The 22,645-nt window shown below is 36.4% G+C and overlaps 1 protein-coding gene across 6 annotated transcripts in view; it reads left to right on the top strand.

The window, feature by feature from the left end:
- The window catches only part of HBS1L (HBS1 like translational GTPase), a 61,852-nt gene that overhangs the window by 18,608 nt on the left and 20,599 nt on the right, over positions 1 to 22,645 (top strand). For 3 of the 6 annotated variants that reach the window (XM_080341790.1, XM_080341789.1, XM_080341791.1), the window contains one exon: positions 16,743 to 16,851. In XM_080341790.1, coding sequence (XP_080197916.1) covers positions 16,743 to 16,851 — 109 coding nt within the window. Of the gene's footprint in view, positions 1 to 5,888; positions 5,936 to 6,412; positions 6,462 to 12,568; positions 12,680 to 16,742; positions 16,852 to 22,645 lie in introns of those variants that run through there. The other 3 variants (XM_080341794.1, XM_080341793.1, XM_080341795.1) reach the window with 3 other exon arrangements.

Raw genomic sequence — 22,645 nt, 5'->3', positions numbered from 1 at the left:
GTATTTCAGCTGTGGAAACTAGTAAGACATCTAAACAGAAATATAGGCATATCAAATCCAAAACTGGGGGAGCAGAAGAATCCATTTAAAATATATTGGTTACTGATGAAAAGGAGCTTGAATGCTAATAGGAAACGTGTAAAAAATTCAGAAATTAAGTTAAAAGGTAAAAGTCAGGAAGGTGTAAAAATGCAGGCTTAAAACACAAAACCACTTTACCCTGTCTGTTTGTGCTACGTGTCTTTCACTACAAACACTATTGTTCCTTCCCTGTAAAATTTGTGTTATCACTACCTATCTTATCTCTGTATTGTCTTCTGATTGCGTTTCTGCAGTATCATTTTGTATTCTATATGATTTAATATTGTTATAACAGACATTAGTTGCATAGTCTAGTGTATTATTCCACATATATACCAACAGAAATGCTACCCACCAGCTACTTGTGTGCCTCTATTTGCGCCTGAACTAGTTTGTTCTTGAGTGACAAAATATTATCTATTTGTCATTATCTCACCTTCTGTATTCTTCCATAAAACTAGCATTTCGGTCCTCAGAGTGGACAGTTACAAATGCTTAAAGTACCAGGTTCCCTCCTTCTGTTGTACTTGTGATACCTGAAATGGCCATTAAACTTAAACCTCATGATCTTAGCACCAGAATCCCTGGTAGAAATTCATGACAAAGACTTGAAAACTAGGTAACTTTAATATGGAAAATACCTGCATCTGCAGAAGCTGGGACACTCAGTTGGCAGAGATATGGAAGAGCTCTGACTGGTCGTTGCTTCAGTTCTTCTGTATTTTTACTGCATCTGAAAGCTCAGTCTAAATGGAAATTGTATATCTAATTAATTCCAAATGGAGTTGAAGTTGTTTTGGGTACTCCTTGTTTGAGTCCTTGTTACCAGTTTTTGTGGTTTTAGAATCACATTTTCCTATTTTTAATGTTTTCCTCGTCCCTATTGCTGACCTGCATAAACAGGAAAATGAGTGACTTGTCAAGCAGGCAAGATGGTGAAATTGCATATACATAAAGAGCTCCTGAGTGCTTAAGTTGAAAAAAGGATGAAAAGTGCCACTTAGAGATTTTAAGTAAATATTTTTCAGGCAAAAATGTTATTTGATGTTATGTTTTAACACTGTTTTTCTGATAACATATGTATACAAACAAGCCATTATAAGGTTGTCGATGCTGCCTGTGTTTGCAGATACTAATGTGAACGTGAATTTTCTCACCATTCACTGCAGCCATGAAGAGGAAAATGTTAAGCAATGAACGTGAATGCATGCAAGTTCCTCTCTAAAGTCACCGTAGAGTGAAAAAACTACTTCCGACTGATAAATGAACTTTTCCTGGCTTTTGTCTGCATCTGAAAAGCCCGTAAAAGCTTATTTAAAACTACAGGTTGCATTTTAGTATATTCAGTTTTTCTTCTAAACGCAGGTATGCAGCTTTTTATAAATCAGTTTGCGTCTCTCAATGATTTTAGCAATGAGGAGTAGAGCCTCCAGTGCTATGTTCACATCACATGTATACATAGGTTCTTATTTTCCAAATATAGGTCTCCCATATTCAGACTATGGTGGTGTTCAGTCTCCGTTTTTCTAGACTTAATTAAACAAGTTCATCTTTGATAACTCTGGAATTCAGATATATTTGGCTGGCGCCAGAGTAGTTCATAGGAAAATGTGGAATAAAGAAATTTTCCAAGTAATAATATACATAAAGAATGCAAGTGTAGATTAGTAATGCAGATAATGTAAAACAGGCTGCAATTAAAAAGTGAAAACTTAACTATGTAAGCGAATGCATTACTTATGCAGAACAGATTTTTTTTTAAATGTATTTTGTGCTTCTTAAGTGTATGCTGCTATGTATGTCAAGTGGCTTAGTTCTACCTTGCTTACTTCAGTTTGGCCAGTACCTGCACTTTTCCTCACAACAGTTTCCATGATAAATACAATTAGAGCTTAATACTAGGATTTTTATATCGGTAAGCTACTGAAAGCCCCACTGTCAGCTTTATCGTGTAATTAATGTTGGATTCACTAAATCCCTAATAATGTCCATTGCTACTGGTCTGTCCTTCTGGTGTATGATCTGTTGTAGCTAAGTGTTTACGCAAACACTATGGTATACAGTGGTGGGCCAGGAAAATTGCTTTCATGGCTTTTCAGTTAGCTTAAGATTTTTCTCTAAAATTGTGGTAATAGGTGTGTGAACTTGTTTGCCTTTTTTTCTTTCTGTTAACACGTTGTTTTTAATACTTTGGAAGTTCTGGACTGCAGATAAATTGAGTAGGCTCGATAAGTTTACTGCCTTGATGCAGCTTGAGTTTGTTTTGCAAGTTAGATTCAGAGATCTTCAACAGTTTCCACACGTAGGTTTCAAAGATTCTTTGTCTGTAAATGTGTTGCCACCGACGCATTTAAATAACAAAGAATGCTAAAGCTTTTATTTCTCCATATTCTTTGTATTTTTAATAGCCATTTCTTCCTTTGCATTTCTGCTTTTGCTCAGATGTACTCTATATGTGAACAGGGCAAGACAGCAGTGTGACAAACTAATTCTGTTTATTTAGGAAATGAGCAGAGTGCCTTCAATTAGTATTAAAGGAAGCCTGTCGGTATGACAGAGAAGACAAAACAAAATTTTACAGAAACAAACCAGAAGAAAATTATGTGGCAGTAGATTATGGTAGTTTCAGACTGCTTTATCTAACAGCTTGCATCAAAGCTGTGCTTTGAGAAGGTGGTCGTGCTCTGCTATGGATGTATTTAGTTATTATTTGTCTTTTGTTAAAGATGGCCACTGTTAAATAGGTTTGTCTGTGATCTATTGAACTTTTGTTTGTTTAGCACTGAGGACAAAAATGAGATTGTGCTCTTTTTTTCCAAATGGCAGGAGTTGGTCATGTTTAGGAGGAATACACAGTGGAAAAAAAAAAGGTCCTTAAACAACACAGGAGTATCTGGAAAGTCTACCAGCAACACCTGCTAGTGGTGATGTAGCAAGCTATGTCAGAAAAGCCGAGCTTTGAATCCCTGTAGTAAGGTAGAATAAAATGCTGGTTTTCTAGAATAATTATGACCAATCAAATTGTCTTCCAGTAGAGAGCAGTCACATGTGGAATAGCACCTCTTTCATATGACCCATTGTTATGGATATAATACCAAAGACTGATAGATAACAATGTGACCAGCCTTTAAGCCACATTTCCCTTTGTTTCTCTTCAAATGTTCCACCGTAAGTGGAAAATAACATCAAGGAGAGGAGTAAGATTTCAGATGATGATGGGAAGATGTTCTGATTTTACATGGTATCTCATATAGAAAATAGGGAGAGCACACTGGTAAATACCAGCACATTGTAAAATGTAATCTTTTGTATTGAATTGGTAGGTTATGAGCATATTTTAGAAACATCTTGTTTGATCGTGAACCTACAGCCTTTGATTTCATTACGTAAGAAGACACAGAAAACAGAATTCAGCTAGAAGGAAGAAATCTGAAGTGTTTTCTCCTGGTGTTACCTTTTAAAATTGATGTTGAATGTCAACAGAATACTTAAACCATCCCATCTACATAGAAAGAATTTATAAATCTCATCTCTTTTTAATTAGGCTGAGTTGGACAGAAGAAAATGTGCTAAAACTTTAAGTAGTGTTTCTGAAATTTCTGTGATCCTGCGGTTGATTTTTTTAAAAAGCTACTTAATATTTTGTAGTTGAGAATAATGGAAAATTAAACTAATGGGACCACCCCTTAACCTGAAATCGGAGAAGAGCAGGTACTTGATCAATAATAGTCTCTAATTTGGAGGAAAAAAAGAAACACAGCACCTTCTTAATTGTTTTGTTTTGATAAGTGTATGTGTTTTGCTTCATTATTTTATATTTAGTCCTAGTAAAACAAGTCCTATAAGAGGTGTATGTTTACTCAGCGAATTTCCTTTGAACAGATTGTGTGAAATATTTAACTTTACCTCATTTGCATGTGCAAAGGAGAACAATGCATTTTTAATGCCGTTTGTTTACAACTTGTCCTTTCTTAACATTTATTCTTTCTGATATATTAAAAATGGTAAAAAACTGGACATATTTAACATTTTTGTCTTCACATAATTGTTCAGGTGGCTTTAAAATGTACATATTAAACTGTTTAAGATTCACAGCTTTTAAAAGTAAATGCAGTTAATGTATCATTTAACCTTTTACGGGGTTATACATTTCCAGTAGCTGCTTAAGTTTTGGGGGAAATGGGGATTTTCAAGTTACAGTACCTTTGAACTATGCTGTTTTGTGAAACCATGTAAAACATCATATCTCCTACTCTATCCTCCATCTTTTGATACAACTCTTTTGTAATCAGGGGCTTATCAGCTGCTAGGTCTGGAAGTTCTTATATATTTAGAGCTCACTGTCTATCAGAGGTACCTTTTGCATCATTATTTGTTCATGTGAGCAGACATCTTGTTTTCTTTAAAAATTTTGTTTGCAATAGTTAGCTACTACTTATCTTAAGTAAAGGTATCCATGTGCAAAGCCACAAACACTTGTGCCGAAGAAAGGTTCCCATTGTCTTGGGGGCACACAGACAGCTGCTGTTCTGCTCGACTGCCTTAAAAGGTGAGAGCACCTATTGTGTGTAACTTGCTAGTTCCTATTTCACTGCTTATTCTTGTTCCTTCAGAAACTTTTTTCCATCCAGAGTAAAAGATGTTGCTTATTTACCGAGCTGGAGGCCTTGCATAGAACATAATTGTTTGTGCAAAGCAGACCAGCTTGTACAGTGTGAGTCTTGTGTTTTACTGGTTTCATCTTCATTGGAACCTGCCTTCCAGCATCATTCTTTCCGTTCTGGTGAATACTGTCAGCTTTTTCCTTGCCAGTTTCCTTGGTTTATTAAAATCTCTCGTGGTCAAAAAACACAAGCACCAAAAACATTAAGTGTCAATTTGGAAAACAACCTTATCTAATTTCTTTGTTCAAACGAATATATTTTAATAGTTTTTATTTTTGGATTTATAATAGCACAGTAGTTTTCATCGTATTACAGGGTGGGATTTTATCAGCAATGACTTTCTGTTTGTGTTCTTGTATGTAATTGTAGTTTTGAATTTAGAGGGCTGCTGTACACTTTGGTACCTTGCTTGTTTTAAGAATATTTGTGGTTCATATAGAAAAGGTTCTGTAACTTTGTACCTTAGTTTCTTCAGTAGGAATTTTCTGTCGTAGTGGAAGCAGAGCAATGTCCTGAAGCAATTCTTGTTGAGTTCAAGTCTCTGCTATGGTCACGGACTATAGAATTTAACCAGCGTTTAAGTGTTTGTACCAAAAACGCGAGATAGGTCTGCTTGGAGTTCTGTATATGAACAAATGCTGAACATCCCACACAAAGAAGGTTGTTTTGAAACTAAGGCTCACACCCAAAGCTAATCTACAGTGAAATAATTAGGAGTCTATAGTGAAATAATTTTTAATTGGAGGTTTGTAGCTTGCTGAAGTGCAAAAACAGCTCCTGAAAAAACTGTCAAGAGTCTGAACATTTACTGTGCTGTGGATGACATATATCATCAGTTTCTGTTTGTTATAGTAAGGCCTTTGTACCTGGCTCTACCGATCTCAGAGAAGTGTCCCAACTACTGCCTTGGGAAGATGTCTCCGCCTCTGTTGAACAGGAGGTGGCGGACATGGCAAGGATGATCAATAAGTCAGTTTTGTCACAATGCAAAGTAAAAACGCTTGAAATGTGAAGTGTTCCCCATAATGTGCTTCCGTCTTTTCAGTCCTGTTTCTGTTGGCAAACCTGTACCACCATTCCTACCATCTTTACCTTTGATGAAATGCTAATGCATACTGTCATTTCCTTTCATCTTCATTATAGGTAAAGCTCTCAAAATTGGAGTCTTTGGCTGACTTTTTGTAAAATATGTAAGTAGCATATGTCTATCTTTTGTCTTTTAAAGGAAAAAAACACTCACTAAAAAGGGACATTTCTGAGGATTTGCTGTTTAAATACCATAACCTAGCAAGCAGAAATGCAAAAGTCAGTGTCAGTCAATGAGTCTGTCTTCTCTGTACTCATGAACAATTCCTGGTTTTTGCTGTTAAATGCATTTGTGTTTCAGTTTACAGTAAGGGGGGGTGTGTGTATACATAGTGTTTTCAATAATTGCTGTACTGCTGGACTTTTTTTCTTCTTCTAAACCATGCTCAACCTGTTGAACATTTTTGGTTCATTGAATCATGTCTTACATAAGCCCCTCAACTGCTTTTTTCAATACTTGTTAAATTCTTGATACATGATTTAGTTATTCTTTCGGTCCTCTGAAGCCACACATCTTCCCCTCTGAAATGTGCTATGCTGTGACATCGCAATCTGCACTGCCATCCCTGAAAGCCTGGAGAGCTATCAAGTACATGTATTTTTCTTATACAGAGCTGACTTTGTGGAGAAGTAAGTGAATGTATGGACAAATGAAAACTTGCAAATTTGCCTGACTTTTAAGAAAAAAAATGGATTAATTCTCCAATAGAAGCTCTCTGGCCCAGTCAGGGTTTAGTGTGGCTGTAATGTCACCAGAGTAGGAGAGTTAAGAATTCAGAGAAAATTAAATTAAATAAGGTTTTAGCTAATCTTACCTTGAACTTCTCACTACACTAAAAGTTTGCAAAATTTTTCCAGAACTTATAAATGCTGAAAGTACTTGCAGCTTCAGCATACTTAATTGCTTAGGACTAGTAAAGATATTTTTTCTTCCTTAACTTTAAAAGGCCGCCTCATTAAGTTTCTCCAGAAAGCTTGCAGTGGTTGTGGAAGAGTTGAACAGATGTAAGATGATTTTACTTCTTATATACTGTCATTTTGCCAGTATGCTTTTCCTGTTCACTCATATAGAATTTTTATGTTTTTAAAAATTCTTATTTATAATAGAATATTTAAACTTCTGTTTCACACTGTAGTAATTTTGGTGCATAAGTAGAAGTTGTGGATGAGGAAAAAAGCATTATTTTGTCAAATGCCTTGCACTCCTGCAATCAACAGGAATGCACTTGCGTAGAAAACGTCAATGTGTAAAAGGCCTGATGTTATTTCTGAATTACCTGGATGATGTAGAGGGAAATAGCACCATCCTCTGGCATTATAATATTAGCTAAGAATTAAACCTGAAATTGCTCTCTGTTATTTTTGGAAATTCAATATAATTGTAGTAGAATCTACATATTGTACTTTCAGTTTTACACACTCATTTTGGGCCAGGGTTTTAACAGAAATTCTGGTAATTTGCATGGACTCTGTGTATTCTGTTCAATTAAGTGACTGGCTAAAGGGGATATCTTTTTAGGGTTATCCTGCCTATAGTGCTGACTCTGCTCTTTACATGACCATTTATGGTAGGAAGCTGCACTTGAGAAATACCAGACCGAGGTTTTTCTAAATCTCAGTGAAAGACAATTCACAGTCATTTAAGAAAAATTCGTTGAATTAGAAAACACCACCAACGACTTACAGTTGTGTTTGTGTGGGAGAGTAAAGGTGCTGTTACAGAACAACTGAAGATGTCTAATAAATTATTTTTACAGCAGATCGTAGCTTCAGTTACGGATTGAGAAGGGGCATTGTTGGCATTGCTAGAGTGCGGAGCAATGCGCCTCCCACAAAACAGGTTTCAGTAGTTACAGGATGAGTTGTACTGAGTTATGATTATGTGAAGGACTGGATTTTAGTCCATTTAACTATAAGCAGTAGGCATGAGAAATACCGCAAGGACATTCTTTACAAAAACTTGACAGATGAGAAAGTCTCTGTTTTGATTGTTGTGAATTCCTATTGGACCATTACATGTTTACGTATCAGAAACATCAAAAGGAGGTGGCTGATGTTTGTGTAATCTCTAGAAGAAAACAGACACCCCCCCCAGATCGCTTTTCTGCACAGCAGATCCCCGGACTTTTACATGGGAGGTGTTGGCTTAGTGAAATAGGAAATCTTGAGTGTTTTAATGCAGTGACAGTGCCTTTCCTAATATATTAACTGTGAATTTAAACCAGGCCAATAATCCGTGTTTCTGGAAAGACCATACCAGTGGTCTACATATAGAGCTGAACTGTGTGTTCCTTTGTTGACCTGTGTTGCTTTAAGTGCAACTTGTTAGAGATGGATGCTGATTGGAAGGTCGTGTTAGGCATCCAAATATTGAGACATAAAAGTTTAATTTGCTAAAACACTGAATGCTCACAGATGTAGTAGAGCTCGGTAAAACGTTTTGTATAAAAATACATATTAAACCATTCTCTGAGACATTAGGTTGCTATGGGACATCAGATAGTCTAATGTAAATGAATGCCATTCAATTGAATTATTACAATAATCACAGGGAAAAAATACCTCTAGTAGGTAAAATTAATTGTGTATTTCTTGACTATTTGAATACTCAGATATGAATTTGAGTAAAGTTCCATGGAAAGGTGTTTATTTCTGGTAAGAAGAGCAAGAAAGTGCAGCTGTAGCTGACTGCTGACTGTTCTGGATCATTTGGCATCAGTTGAGGAAGTGTTGATGGCAGAAATTTTGGCCAAGTTTCAGGCAGGAAAGAAAATATGTTATTGCCTTGTTATAACACATTCCACCTCATCCACTTCCACCTGATCTAATGTCAGTACCAATGTTCTTCTCATCCTCTGATTAATTTAGTGATCAAATTTTTTTATTTAATTCCTGTTTGTGGCCTAAACACAGTATCTCCATATGTCATTCCAAATTTTTCATTGTAGTTCCGTTTTTTCCACTTTATCATTCCAAACCCCTTATCTGGCCATTCTCGGTTTCCTGCCTATTTTCCAGTCATTTACTGTGATTCTTTTCCACATTCAATTTTTTCCACCCATAGTTTGTGTTAATTTTCAGTTCTGATCCTCTTCTTCCTTTGTTCATGTTCAGCTCTGTATGTAACATGCCACTGAGTATGTGGCCTCTTTCTTTCTCCCTCTCCTTACATTCTGTTTTTTCCCCAAGTTAGGCTGTCAACTCATATTGTCATTTTTTTCGTAATCACTGTAGCTTCTATGCTTTATTGATTTTCATTCTTGTAGTCTCTGATCTGTCCTTGATTATCTACTTGTCCTGCTGCTTGCCAGTGCTGACTGTACTGTTGTTTTCTTCCTCTTGCCCCCAAGTTTTGTTTAGTTTTTATGATTATCTGAGGCAGATTCACGCCTCCAGTTTACTGATGTGGTGGGGAAACTGCAGAAACCGCAGGAGAGGTAGGGTTTGCTCTCAGGTGTCACAGCCGAGTCTATCCTGGTCAAAACTAGCAACAGCAACCACATATCAAATGTTCGTGAAGTATTTTGAGTATTTAGTTGTTAACACTTAAGCTGTAAGAGCATGTGCATACTGCTCTCTAAGGCCAAATTGAGTGGCTTTTCAGAAGGTAAAAAGATCACTTGAAAAATTTAATTTATACAAATAATTTCTTCACTTGCCATTTTTGAAAATAAACTGTTCTGTCTCATCTTTTCCAGTTTCCATGTTCTCCCTGTCTGGAAGGAAAAAAAAAAAACAGCCCCAGGCAGGTACCTCTCTTGAACAAACTAATTTTTGGACAAAGGAGTTCTACTTGCTGACAATTGCAAGCATTGAAAGTAAAGCCTGAGCAATGAGAAGTACCAGCTGACTCTTAACAAGTGAGGCTGCCAGCCCTTCTGTCTGTGCCCACTGTACACCCAGCTGTTGCAACTGCATGTAGTGAAGCAAAATGTTTCTGAAACTTCAGCCTTGGAGGAGCAAGTTGTGCTGTTTGTATGTTGTGGGCCATAGAGAACTGGCCTGTGCTGGAGATACTCAGAAAAATCACTCAGTAGCCTGTTGTATCCCTCCTGCTGTATCAAACCTTAAAAACAAAACAAGAAAATTCTTGTAGTCAGGTGCAAGCAGACATTTATATTTTCAGCATTTTTCAGTGAAAATGCCTACTCCCAGTTTCATGAAAAAAAAAAAAAATCAAATTCACTGTCTGAAACTTTGCAGAGAAGGTAATAGTTTAAACAAGAAGATGAAGCTACCTGGAAAACCCCTGTCTGTGGTTTCTTTTAGGAAATAACCTTTCTTTTAAAAAGAAAAAGTTCAGTGTTCTTGTTTGGAGAATTGGTTTTAGTAGTATCTTTAGAATGGCTGTGTCTCAGCACTGGGAGGTGACTTAGCAAGTTGCCTTTTCTATTATTTTGGGCTGTTGCATTATTTTCATAAGTGCTGTGGATGTTAGGTAGCATCCATTTGTACATTGCAGTTCATAATAGTATAATGTCATGCGTTTTCCTAAAAATGACTGTTTTGAACTGGTACAATTTAAATGCTAAAGTAACATTTTATTTTGATTTTTTTTTCACATGTAGCATTTTTATTAGAGCTAGGTGAAGTTTCTGTGCTATCAGAGGCGCTCCATGAAAGGCTGCTGATGTTTCTAGGGTCATAGAAGAGTGGGAGAGAATTTTCTAGATAATTTAATTTTTCCTTTCCCAATTATCCTTTATGGCTTTAGATATTTACATTACAAAGGACTTCTGTATGCTGAACTTACTTCTCACATTGTGCGGCAGACTTTGGATGTAAGAGATAAGAGGCAAAGAAATTCAAATGATGGCCTATAGGGAAAAGTGCATGACAAATTATATGCAGGCAGAATGTTTTAAAGGTTAGTGAACTGTGTAAAGTTAGGAAATCTGGGATGTTCTAAGTTCAGTAGTCATGTTACGTACTGGTAGGACATAGATATTACTCCCAGCAGTGTGATGTGTTGCTAATGCTAATACTTAGTACCACTGCCACTGAAGAGCTGGTGTGCTCTGTGGGAAACTTAAGTAAACTGTGCTGCAAGTTGCCGCTGTGGCCTACAACATTTTGTAGAATTTACCAGTGTCAAATAGCTCTGTTGAATTAAAAAAATATATATCTTCAGCAATTTATCTCTTTAATTTGATGAATTTTTGTATTTCATAGAATAGAATGTCCTGAGTTGGAAGGGACTCATAAGGATCATCGAGTCCAACTCCTGTCCCTTATGTTATTTTTCCCGTGTGTTGCAAAAATTGAAGGGAGAAAAATACAATTCTACTGTTTTTAAGGCAAATTAAAAGTTTTAATTAAAAGGCTAGAAGCTTGTGAGGTTTATGACATAAATAGAAGGATATAAATAGTTTGAAATTTGTGAGCTGGAATATGTTACAGTCAAAATTTTGAAATAACTGATTAGAATGATGGATGGATGTATTAGATATTAGTATAAACCCACAAATGTGGGAAAACAGGTGAAACATACTTCTTAACATGGAATTGTATGTAATTAGGCTGGCATCTCTCATCTGGTTGTCTCAGGTGTAGTTCGTATTTGGAGTATTTTCACAATAGTAGGACCTTAAACTTAGTTGTAGATCATAGCACAGCATATAGGAAGGGAAGTATTAACTTGATGGAGGCCTCAGTTATTAAATCTGCTTTTCAGAAAGGACTGTGTCTTGTCTGTGCTTCTGTTGTTGTTATACTAATACACTCAATTGTATGGCCAGTAGTGTATGCAAAAATATTTTTTTTATTCAGTGAGTCACAAAACATATTTGGAAGAAGCTCATGACTTGATGCACAAGACCAGCACAAAACCATTGTACTGTCTTTTTTCTTTTCTGGAATTTGTGGCTGTTGCTGTATAATTGGTAGACAAAGGTCTAAGTGTCTTGCTTGTGGTTATATAGAAAGTCTGTAGCAGAGTAAGGGATGCAAGCCGTATGTTCTAGATCAGAAGGCATGGTGTTACATGCACATGTACTGATCTAGCACTAGGAGGACCTGCTTTAGTAAACATGTCTCTTAAGTGTCAATAGTATCTAGGATCCTCAGCCCTGTTCAAAACTGAGATTGTGTGCAGCCTTCTTCTTTAAGTGCTCATACCACTTTTGAAAATAGAAGAATCAATATAAACTAAGTAAAAATTTCAAAAGCATGGAAATTACTTAAAGCTTTAAAGAAAAAGGAACTGCAATCTGGACACAGTTAATTAGCATGTAATTTCCTTGGAGGTACATTCCTTTGCCAGTGCTATACACTGCTAGTAGTTGTTTTGTGTGTGGATGTGGATTTATTTCTATGGGATTGCCATCTGGAAGAGCACAAAGTCAAGACATGCTTAACATATTGACCTTCTTCCTTCCTTGTTTTTCAAGCCGAATTCAGGCATATTAAAAATTCTGGTTCGTCTTATCAGAAGCAGGCTGCTTTGTGCAGTGGTGTAGTTGAGCTTAAAGTTTCAGTGCATTTATACAATTTGATGAGGGGGAAACAGATTGGGAGGAGAAGCCTCTGCATATAGGAACTGAAAATGGGGGCATTTCGTTTGTATTGTCGACAAGGTGTGCCCATCTGATTGAAGCCAGTGTGGATTTAAAGACCAAGTGCTAGTACGCATTTCTCCGAATATGCCAGTATCCCTGCTTCACTTGGTATCAACGTGTCTTTCTTGAGATGGCGATTGCTTAACAGACTCCTGTTTGTTTTATGCTCCTCTAAACTACCTTGGAACAGAGTAGTCTGGCAATCAACTCTTCCAAGCACTGAAACATAACTTGCAATCGTCCAACAGAATTAGAGAAAAGACCAATTTTAATATTCCTGTTACTTTCAATGTAAGTATATAAACCAACAAAAACTGAAAAAATAACTTCTCGAGCTTGTTATGTATGATAAAGAAGCCAAAATAATATTTTGATTTGTTTGTTTAAATCTTTTACAGGTACTGCTTACAAGCATTTTTACAAAGGAAACCCAAAATCTAGGGAGTTGCTTACAGTAAAGGAACTTGGTTGACTATATGCATACACTTCTGCTCTTCTAGCTTGAACATCCAGAGAGGCTGTTGCCATTTTTAAAGACTGTCCCTACGTTTCACTTGCTTCCTCCATGTATATGTGTCTGTGTCCTGTGTATCTGTCAGCACATACTTTATTGTGCTGTCAGATTTTGGGGTTGTACTTTTAATAGTTTCAAAGTTACAGTAGGTGTCATTGGTAGTACTTTTTGACTAAATCAAATGGCTTTTAAGTCAGAAGACCAACTAGCAGTCATAGGAAAGGTAAAAGGAAAGAGAAGAATAATAAAGTCAAGTTCTCACACCCTGTCATAGTTGTACCAAAGTAACATCAGTGTGGGACTGTCAATTCCCTGTAGTATTAGGCTTGTCCTAATGTAATACTGAGATTAGGTGCATCAGCACATGTTTTGTTTTGTAATACTGTTTGACTCCATGGCTACAGAATGCTTTAGTCTACGTATTCTGATGTCAGTGCAGTCTAATTACCCAATATCTGTCTGAAAACTACTTTGCTTAAAATAGGCTAGAGATTTTGTTTTGTAAATATTCTGAATTGTGAGACCTATCATGCTGACAAGCCTTTATATTTTTATAATTTATGAATGTATACTTTTGTTTTCATGGAAGGAAAACTTTTTAAAATTTTCCTAGTGTTAAGTTAGTGGATTGCCAGGATTTTTATGGAGTGTCCTCTTCAGTAAAATCTCTTGCTCTGCAGGTTGACACCGTTGGCCAATTGATGCATTTACTTGCATGTGATCTAATCTTACTTTTGCTTTCTGCAATGCTAGAGTAAGTGAAATCTGTCAAGGAGGTATTGGCACTTCTTAAGGAGTTTATGAAAGATATATCTGTCTTTGTTATCATTTTATGTGTACTTTTGATTTAGGAAATGTATTGCCACAGAATTACTTAGGTATGTGTTTAAGAATGTCCAAGTGGCAGTAGGCATGAAGAACTTTATGAAGCATTTCTTGGCAAAACCTAATGTGCCTTTTATATCCTTTCCCTTTGGAGGTTAATTTTCCTCATAGCTGCTCTTGTCCTAATCAAGTTTGGATTACTGCTCCTACAATTTTCCAGGCTTGCAGTGCACTTCAGTTGCCATAGGATACTATGCTTGTTGATTAAGAAGTGTTTTAAGAGTAGCACGAGCATTATGCATTGACTTCCTTTTAGTTCCAAGGGGCAGTTTAAGGATTTGCATGTGATCTGTTAAGTGCTGAATAGCTTTTGTTTTGCCTGCTAAAGCAGATAAGAATTTATCATGCAGTTTTCTTGGATGCCCAATAGATTAGACAGTAAATTATATTCCTTTCCTGGGCTTGTATCTTTTGTAATGAAGCCCATAATTACTAATCTTCAGTGGTGCTTGCAGTGCACGAAAGGCAGACTTGGTCCTTACCTCAAATGAGCCGCTTGATTTTCTGGTACTTGGTTATAAAAACATTAAAATTAGAAAATTATATTTGATGCTTCTGTCAGTAGTGTTACGAATAATTCTTGCATTGTCTTTGCACCTGTTTGAATGCCACCATTGCAGGACTATGTTCTATGGTTTGGTTTGTTTTATGTGATCCTGGTCTGTTTCTTCCCTCTGCCTGTACTGAAATATTAGTGCTTTATAAAAACAAATAAGGAAAAAACCCACCCAAACCATCAGTGCTGTCAGTTGACAATTACTTTATTTCCTCTTGCTCTTTATAATTTTATTTTTGTATGTTCTTTAAACTTCTAGTGTTTCCTTATCTCTAGTTCTAAATTGCTATGTTTTCTGTGTCAAATACTTGATTCATTGAAAGTATTTTGTCTCCTTGTACATTTAAATTTGTATCTGTGTCAAACACCCCACAGTATTTGTAAGCTTATGATTAGAGAAAATGTATTTTGTAAAACCTTTGACTTTTTATTTTGGATCATATGTAGCAAATATTGCTAATAGATCACAAGTTATTTTCATGTTATATGATATGAACTGTTACCTCGTTTTTTTTCAACTCATCTCATTTCAATTTCATTGCGTTTTTTGTAATTATTAGTTCCCAGCAGCCAGATTTCAAACATGGTTGTTTTCTGAGAATTAACTGTAATTCAGCTTTCAAATGACATGTAAGGCATTCATGTTTAATTGACAGTTGAAAATGATGGCTGCTTGAAAATTGTTAGAGTTGAAGTGGAAAAAACCATACCAAATTGGCAACAAAAGTAATTTTTACTGTAACTCAAGTGATTAACTTCTCATTAAAAAAATGCTGTAGGTGATCTCTGTAGGAGCTTGGAGATGAAACAAAATCTTTAGGCTTAACTAGTAGTCCTTGTCCAGTGATCTGAGAGTTTTATATTCTGAATCTTTACTATTTGTTTGTCAGTTACATAATTTGTGATTATTGTAAACCATTATTTGTGTTGTTGCCTTTATTTATCTTACTTTTTTCCTTAATTACAGTGTACTTGGTATGCAACTATTAATAATACACATACATACTGCTTCTTCCAGGGAGCTCCAGGTGGCATATAAATAAAATGAGTATCAGTAGATAAGACAAATGAAGGAGATGAAGCCCAAGTCATCAGTTAAATAAGAATGTCTGATCTGTATTGTGGTTGTTTGGGAAAAATTGCACAACAGTTTTTTTGTTATGCTGTCTATCATAGACATGTCTATGGTATTCTGTTTCCTTATCTGAAATCTTCAGCCACTTTGACCCCAACTTTATATATTAACCTGCAAAGCAATATGATTTTGTGGTTTTAAAGGTATAGCCAGGACTAAATTACTCCAACAGTTTATCTTAAAGTAGTAATCTAGAATACTTAAAAGATGAACTTGTTATTCAAAATAAGTATTCACTGCGACTGTTTAAACTGGTTCATTACTGGAAGAGTAGTGGCATTTTTCTAGTTTTCAGGTACGTCTGTAGGTGAAGATTTCTTAAAACTTGCAACTTAATTCTGAATTCAGGTTATTGTTTTGCTTTCCTGTGTGTTTAACATCCTTTAGAACTCAAGGTACAGCCACTGTCACTCATGCTCTAAAGCTGGAAGTCTTTCTCATTGAAGAGAAAAGGGATCCTAACATATTGAAGAGGGAATTCCAGAAAGAAACAAGCTAGTTTACTTCTTTTGCTTAGACTCTCCCTCCCCAGAGTAGATAATATCTTTTTTTTCCCCGGCTTGACAAGAAACTAATAGCTGTGTCATGCTGTTCGTTATGAAACTGTAGTTTCACGAAATTAAGAATGAACCTTACTGTAATCGTGTTTTCATTGAAGTTATGGTAAAAATTGATACCTTTAAAGTAATTAATGCTACTCAACTCTGGTAATTATTTCTAAATAACCTTTAAGTCAGCTTGCTTTTGGATATTGCTTGGCTTCTTTGGTGTAAGTCAGTACAAGACAACTGTTTCCATGTTTCAGGGAAGGCCTGGTAGCCACACATAGCTGTGCTGCTGCTAGATGTATTTTTTTTTACCTTATAATAGCCTTGAGGTTCAACGATGTTAAGGGAAAAGAAAAGCTCTAAATAAGAATTAACCTAATCAGCTACTGAGCTGCTGCAGAGTGTTTCTTCATCCTACTATTGCATAAAGTGCTTCTGGCATTCAGCAGAACTGCTGCGAGTAAAGCTCTTCCGTGGTGTAGGCGTCACATGAATACTTGGAGATACAGATGAGATTTTCACAATAAATATAACTGTTTGCAAGTATTTGAATAACTATATAATATATGTAAGTAAGAAGACACTGAAGTGTGAGAAATCATCATCACAGACTGGTATCTTTGGGTTGAAGAGAAGTAATGTAACTTGTTAAACTTTATATTTAACACCTGTTAGTCACAACCTTAAGTTCAAACTTACTTTTTGTCTATTACTAGGAAAAACAAGAGATTTCCAGTCAGCCAGAGTGGAATCTGAAATTGTGCCAAAAGTTACCAAAATGACAGTGTCTGGAAAGAAACAATCTATGGGATTTGAAGTTCCATGGTAAGCCAAGCCCTTGTACATAAAGGTACATCAGCAGCTCTTCTTTCAGACTGATGCACCTGTAGCAAGTTTTCTTCTTCATTTTTTTTCTATTTTTTACAGCAGTTTTAGTGTCACTCTTCAGAACTAACCATCTCAGCTTTTTATTTGACTCAGAATCACTTTCAGAAGATGGTACCTCACGTTTTGAGTTTAACAAATCCTTTCACTATGAATAGAGCAGAGACATATCAGCTAGCCAGATTATTTAAACATCCGTTTCATAGAATACTGAACTTTCTTGGGGTTCGTTTATTTTAAATTTAGTTCTCTAAGTGGAATTATGAAATCAATAAATCTTAACTGTAATTGCTTGTTCTTCAAAGGAAGTAATATATTTAAGAATAATTTATGGGGAAAACAATCACTTATGGCTAAACTTTGCCTTCATCTGCAGCTTTTATTAACTTTAACAGGTGTCCAGGGTACAACTGTTGCAGAGAAGAAATTGGTCCTGCTTAATGCATTAGCCAAATTAGAATGGCTGAGCAGTAATTCTGATTTTATCCTGACTTGGAACTGTTGAGGGACTGTCTTGTGAGAGTGTGAAAACAGACATTTGGATCAGAGTCCACCTACAAGAGTAGCCAGCAGTGAATACTTAATATAAAGAAGGGGCATGCATGTTGGGAATACAGTCTGTGAAATGTCATTCCGTGTAGTGTTCAGTGTCTCCCTGCCTATTTTTTTCTTTAATTAGGCTGTTTCTGTTAAGAATGGTTAATGGATTTTTTTACTTGGATGTGCTTATTCTGTTTTTGAGCTCAATGTTGTAACAGCCACCTAAGCTGTGGCAAGAAATTCCATAGTTCATACTCAGGAAAAAATTCACGAGTGTAAACAGTGCCAACATCCCAACCTCATCCTGAAGTGTTGGTAGTTCTGATCTGGAAAGCATTTGTGGGAGGGAGGGGGTGGCATAGCCTTTGTTTTACAGTGTTTTGTGCATGTTTGGTAACTGAGTGGAAAGTAAGCAGTTGAATCTGCTTAGTCTTAAGCATATTTAATACAACGTGTGAAGCTGCTAAATGCCATTGCTAAGAGACATCACTTTCATTCAGCTACTTAGATGCAATAAGGTCTGGATTAAAACCTGAACCTTTCAGAATCCTCTTTCTGTGCTGTTTGAGATTTGCAATATATAAAAGAGAATGTATTTTTTTTTCTCCTTGCCTTTACTAATGAGAGACTCTGGGTGTGACAACTGGACTTGATAACAGAATTCCAGTCAACATCATGGCACATTTATTTCTGCTGTTTCTAGTTTTTCACAGGGACTTTTGTCGATTCAGTTAATTTGGATACAAGTTTATAAAAAGGCAGGAATCTTGAGTGAAAAAGATCTGCCAGCTAGTCCTGGATGGTAGTGATTGAATTTTTTAGCTGTAATAATGACTATTTAAAATGTTTCTTTATAAAAAACAGCAAATGCAGAATTTTGTATCCGGTATTTATATAGCAGCTGCCACACCTTGTGTATGTGTGCCTGATCCATAGGGAAGGAGGAGATAAGAAGAACGCTTCCTCTTCTTCAGAGTGGAGTAATTCCTGGATAGGCTAGTGACGACTCAGTCTCTGAGGAAAGACAGTTGGCTCTAATATGGTTCTCACCCACTCTGCTTCTCTTCAGGGACGGTGAAGTAGTTTTTATCATGCTTGCATCCAGTTGAGTGACATACTGTTTTTTGTGACAGGAAAAATTAAGCCTTCAGAACCTGATGGTAATCCCTTTAGATAAATCCTCAATATTGTGAAGATGTTTGTTAATTCGTCTCACTTCTTTAGTGGTACCGCTGAAATACTAATCAAGGACAAGGCTCTTCTGCTGTAGAAATTGGATGCATTTTAGGCATTTAGCTTTGAGTGGGTAGAATAGGTAAGAAGTGGAGCAATCTCTAAAAGAGCGTGAGATTTGGAGCACAGTCAATCAATGAATATAGGAGACAGTGCAATTTAAATTTTAAACTTATCTGCCTGTCTGAAGACTCCTGCTTTAAGGAGTCTGTGGTGACTTCCTTTCTGCCTTTGCCCTGCAGGCCCCTGTGAAGGCACTGCCAAGGCGATAGCGCCTTGACATGAAAAGGGCGTTGACCATATTTGCATCACATTTTTCCTCCTCTGCTGTAGGACAGTGGCATTTGCTCTCCTGATTGTTTTCCTTACGGTTGGAATAATAGAATCAAATAATTGTTTTGGTTGGAAAAGACCTTTAAGGTGATTGAGTCCAACTGTTAATGTAGTACAGTCAAGTCCACCACTAAACCATGTCCCTAAGAGCCTCATCTACGCTCTCCTAAACACCTCCAGGGATGGTGACTCAACCACTTCCCTGGGCAGCATGTTTCAATGCTTCACAACCCTTTCTGTGAATAATTTTTTCCTAATATCCCATCTAAACCTCCCTTGGTGCAACTCGAGGCCATTTCCTCTCATCATGTTGCTTATTACCTGGGAAGAAAGACCAACACCCACCTCATTCTTTTCCACAGTCTCTGCTTAAAGTCTGTTCTAAATATATTGTGGTGTGCTGAAGCACAAGCATTGTCTTGCAAACTTATAATGACTTTGTACACCTCTGTTTCTGAACTGAAAATGTGAACCCCTACCTCTACACCATGAGTATCAAGAGTTGTTTTTTTTTCTTCTGCAGTTATCTGCTGAATTATTGATAGAATAAGGTTGAGTTGTCAGGGAACAGAATGAACCTGTGTTTATTAACACCTAAGAAAGGCTGGTTCTTTTTATTATTTTCAGACACTTTTTAGGTTATTGTTATATTGATAAATACACATTTCTGTGTACATAGTCTATATCACTGACCAAAAAGTACAGCATTATAAATTATTCATAGCAGTTTGCATTCTGAAACATTTGTAGTTGTGCCCCCTATTCTCCTTTCCACATATTTGTGTGATGTTGGTGCAAACACCATTAGAAGATGATTACATAGTATGTATGAACTAGTTTCTGTTGTCACCTTTTATAGGATCTTAAAGGTAATTCATGGACCATGTTTTTAAAACCAGTGGTCTGGCACTAGCAGAAAAATCACCATTCTTTGACTAGATATTCAGTCTTCTTATGAGGTATGACCTCATAATAAGAAATCTTATTTAAAATGGATGGATTATTAGAAACCGTGAATTGCTTTAAGCATTGTTTGCCTTTTTTTGCTGGATTTTCTTAGTGGGATTGTCTACAGAAAATGGAGTTTGCTCACTTCTGGTGAACTGTTTTTCTGATGCTCTAGCAAAACTGTTTACCAGGCTTTTTCTTCCTGTTAAGTCATGAAGGAAGCCAGAAGAAGTTGTGAGCAAAAAAGCATGAATATTTTAACCAGCCTGAGCAATATTGTGTAATTAATAATTTTGAAAGGGGAAATAGATGTAGACATTCCTGTAATGACTGTAAGTACTCCGAAAGAGTCGGTTGTGTAAAAATAATTCACTAAGCGTCCAGACTAGAAGACTGAAAATAATGTTTAAAAGGTAAATTATGCAGAGTTAACTTTCAGCAGATAAGCTTTCAAGTTCTTCTTTGAATGCATGGGAGTGTGAACCTTTCGACAGTTGTGTGAGATTGTCTTCTAATGTCTTATAAAAACATATGCTGTATTTCTTATTTTTCCCCATAAAACAGTGATGTAACCATAACATTTTTACTCAGTTTACTCTTATGGTCCTTGTTGACAAGATGACATAGGCAGTTTCTGGCCTTACAGTTTTAATTTTGACTAATGTTGGTCCTTGCCAGGCTTTTGTATGTCTCCTGATTTCCTAACAAAAAGCTGTGGTAAGCTCTTTTGAAATTTGTGCCTGAATTGCTGGCGGTCAAGCTTTCTTGAGTACACGACCTCAGTGCACACACAAAGTGCTTAATGGTTCTGTCCTGTCAAAGAAATCCAAGAGTTGCTTAATCAATGGCTCCACATTATCAGGTAGCAGTGATGTGGCAGATGGGCACAGATGTCTGCAAACCAAGACTGCTTTTGGTAGCTCCATCGAGTTCTCATGCAAAGATGCAAGCAGTTGGTTAGGAAGTTCTCTTCCTCCAAATATATTTTTTTCTTGATCTGGTGGTTCAACATAACTCACACTAATTTGAAACTTTGCTACTCAAGGTGCTTGCTAATGCAATCGACTTGTTTATACCCTCAACTGCCTGCACTAATGACATACTAGGTATCCTGTATACTAGGTATACTGTCCTATATGCTCTGTCTTCTGACAGAAATTTTTCAAAATCCCAGTGGAAAAGGCTTACTGAAAAACATTTTCAGTGTCATTCATTTTTTTCCTTGACCGTTAGAGATGAAGCTTCTTAGTGTTTCCCTGAGCTGTTATCAAACTTTCAATAAACAACTCATCTGGTTGTCATGAGGAATAACTAACTGTCATGGTCTTTTTGCTGCATCTCTCTTCATGTACTTCCATGGGACTGGAACTGCATGTTTCATCTGCCCGTCTTCCCTTTAGGTACCAAGCAATAACCCCACTCTCCCTTTCCCTGACATTGATCAGCAAAAAGCTGAATTATCTCATCCAGATGCTCTGTAAGTAGATCATGCACTCTATCCATTCTGATATTTCTCCTCTGAAATGGCAAGTCTTGGTTTATCATGGCACAGGTTGTTTTCAGGTTTCTAAAACATGGTTGTATCTGAAACCTGTAAAAGTCTTAACTGGAGCTGTGTCCTGACTGTTCAAATATTGCACCCTTGAAAAAGTAGCGAAGCCTAATGTTGTGATGACTGGAGTGAAATGTTTTGCTCGTTGTTTCACTTGTATTTAGCACTTTTTCTTTGCACCACACAAAATAAAACCTATTTGGGAGCCTTAAGCAGTCATAGTCACAATAAAGCTACTTAGAACTGAGAGAGCAGTTATTTAATCTGGCAATAACTGTGATTCTTTCAGGTGCTGTAATTAGTTCAAATTCTACCACTCGGCATCCATCCTGTTTTTTTGAATCCTTACTGACATAGGCTTTGGCCTGCAAGAAGATCTGAGCATCTGGGATTAGAAACAAAAAATCATTACCTACCTAAACAAAACAGAATTTAGAAGCTTGCAAATAACCTGTCTTGCAAAATACATTTTTGTCTTTTAACAGGCTTGATATGATAGTCTTCAAATATATTTTGGAAAGCTATAGAAAAACACAAGAGTTATGTTTGTAGGTCTCATCACTTGCAGCTTCATCTAAATATCTTCCCGTAAAATTATTTTTCATTTTTTCATTTTTGAAAACTTGATTTGGGAAGAAATGGAGACATAGAAAAGGAGAGAAAACTATTGCCATCTGCAAAGGCTGCTTTGATATGACTTCTTATACAAATACTTCTCTCCAGAACTTCAAATACTAGAATTTCAAGGCAGAAAACTTGATACCCATGTGAAATACCATATTTGCATTACAGTGTGACCTTTGCCTATTGGCACCAGTCATAGTAATTCAGTGTGAAAGTGCTAGGTGATATGCTGACACTCAACTGAAGTTTATCTGAAAAAGGAAAAAGATGGAAGAGACTTAATCTTGATGAAAGATGTCTAATGCAAATTAATTATAAGTATGAGGCTCTTTTAATACATGATTCAGGCAAAAATGATCTGGTGTACTTTGTATCATTCAGATGATTTTAAATACATTATTAAAATATGTAGAATGCTTTGTCACTGCAATTGTCTGCGTAATTGCCTTCTATCAACTCGCTTATTTTCAGTCAAATTTTATGAAGTAAAATGTGCCTGAAGAG

Source organism: Nesoenas mayeri (genome assembly GCF_963082525.1).
Source record: "Nesoenas mayeri genome assembly, chromosome: 3".
Taxonomy (NCBI): Eukaryota; Metazoa; Chordata; class Aves; order Columbiformes; family Columbidae; genus Nesoenas; species Nesoenas mayeri.
This window is presented reverse-complemented; position numbering and strand designations above follow the sequence as displayed.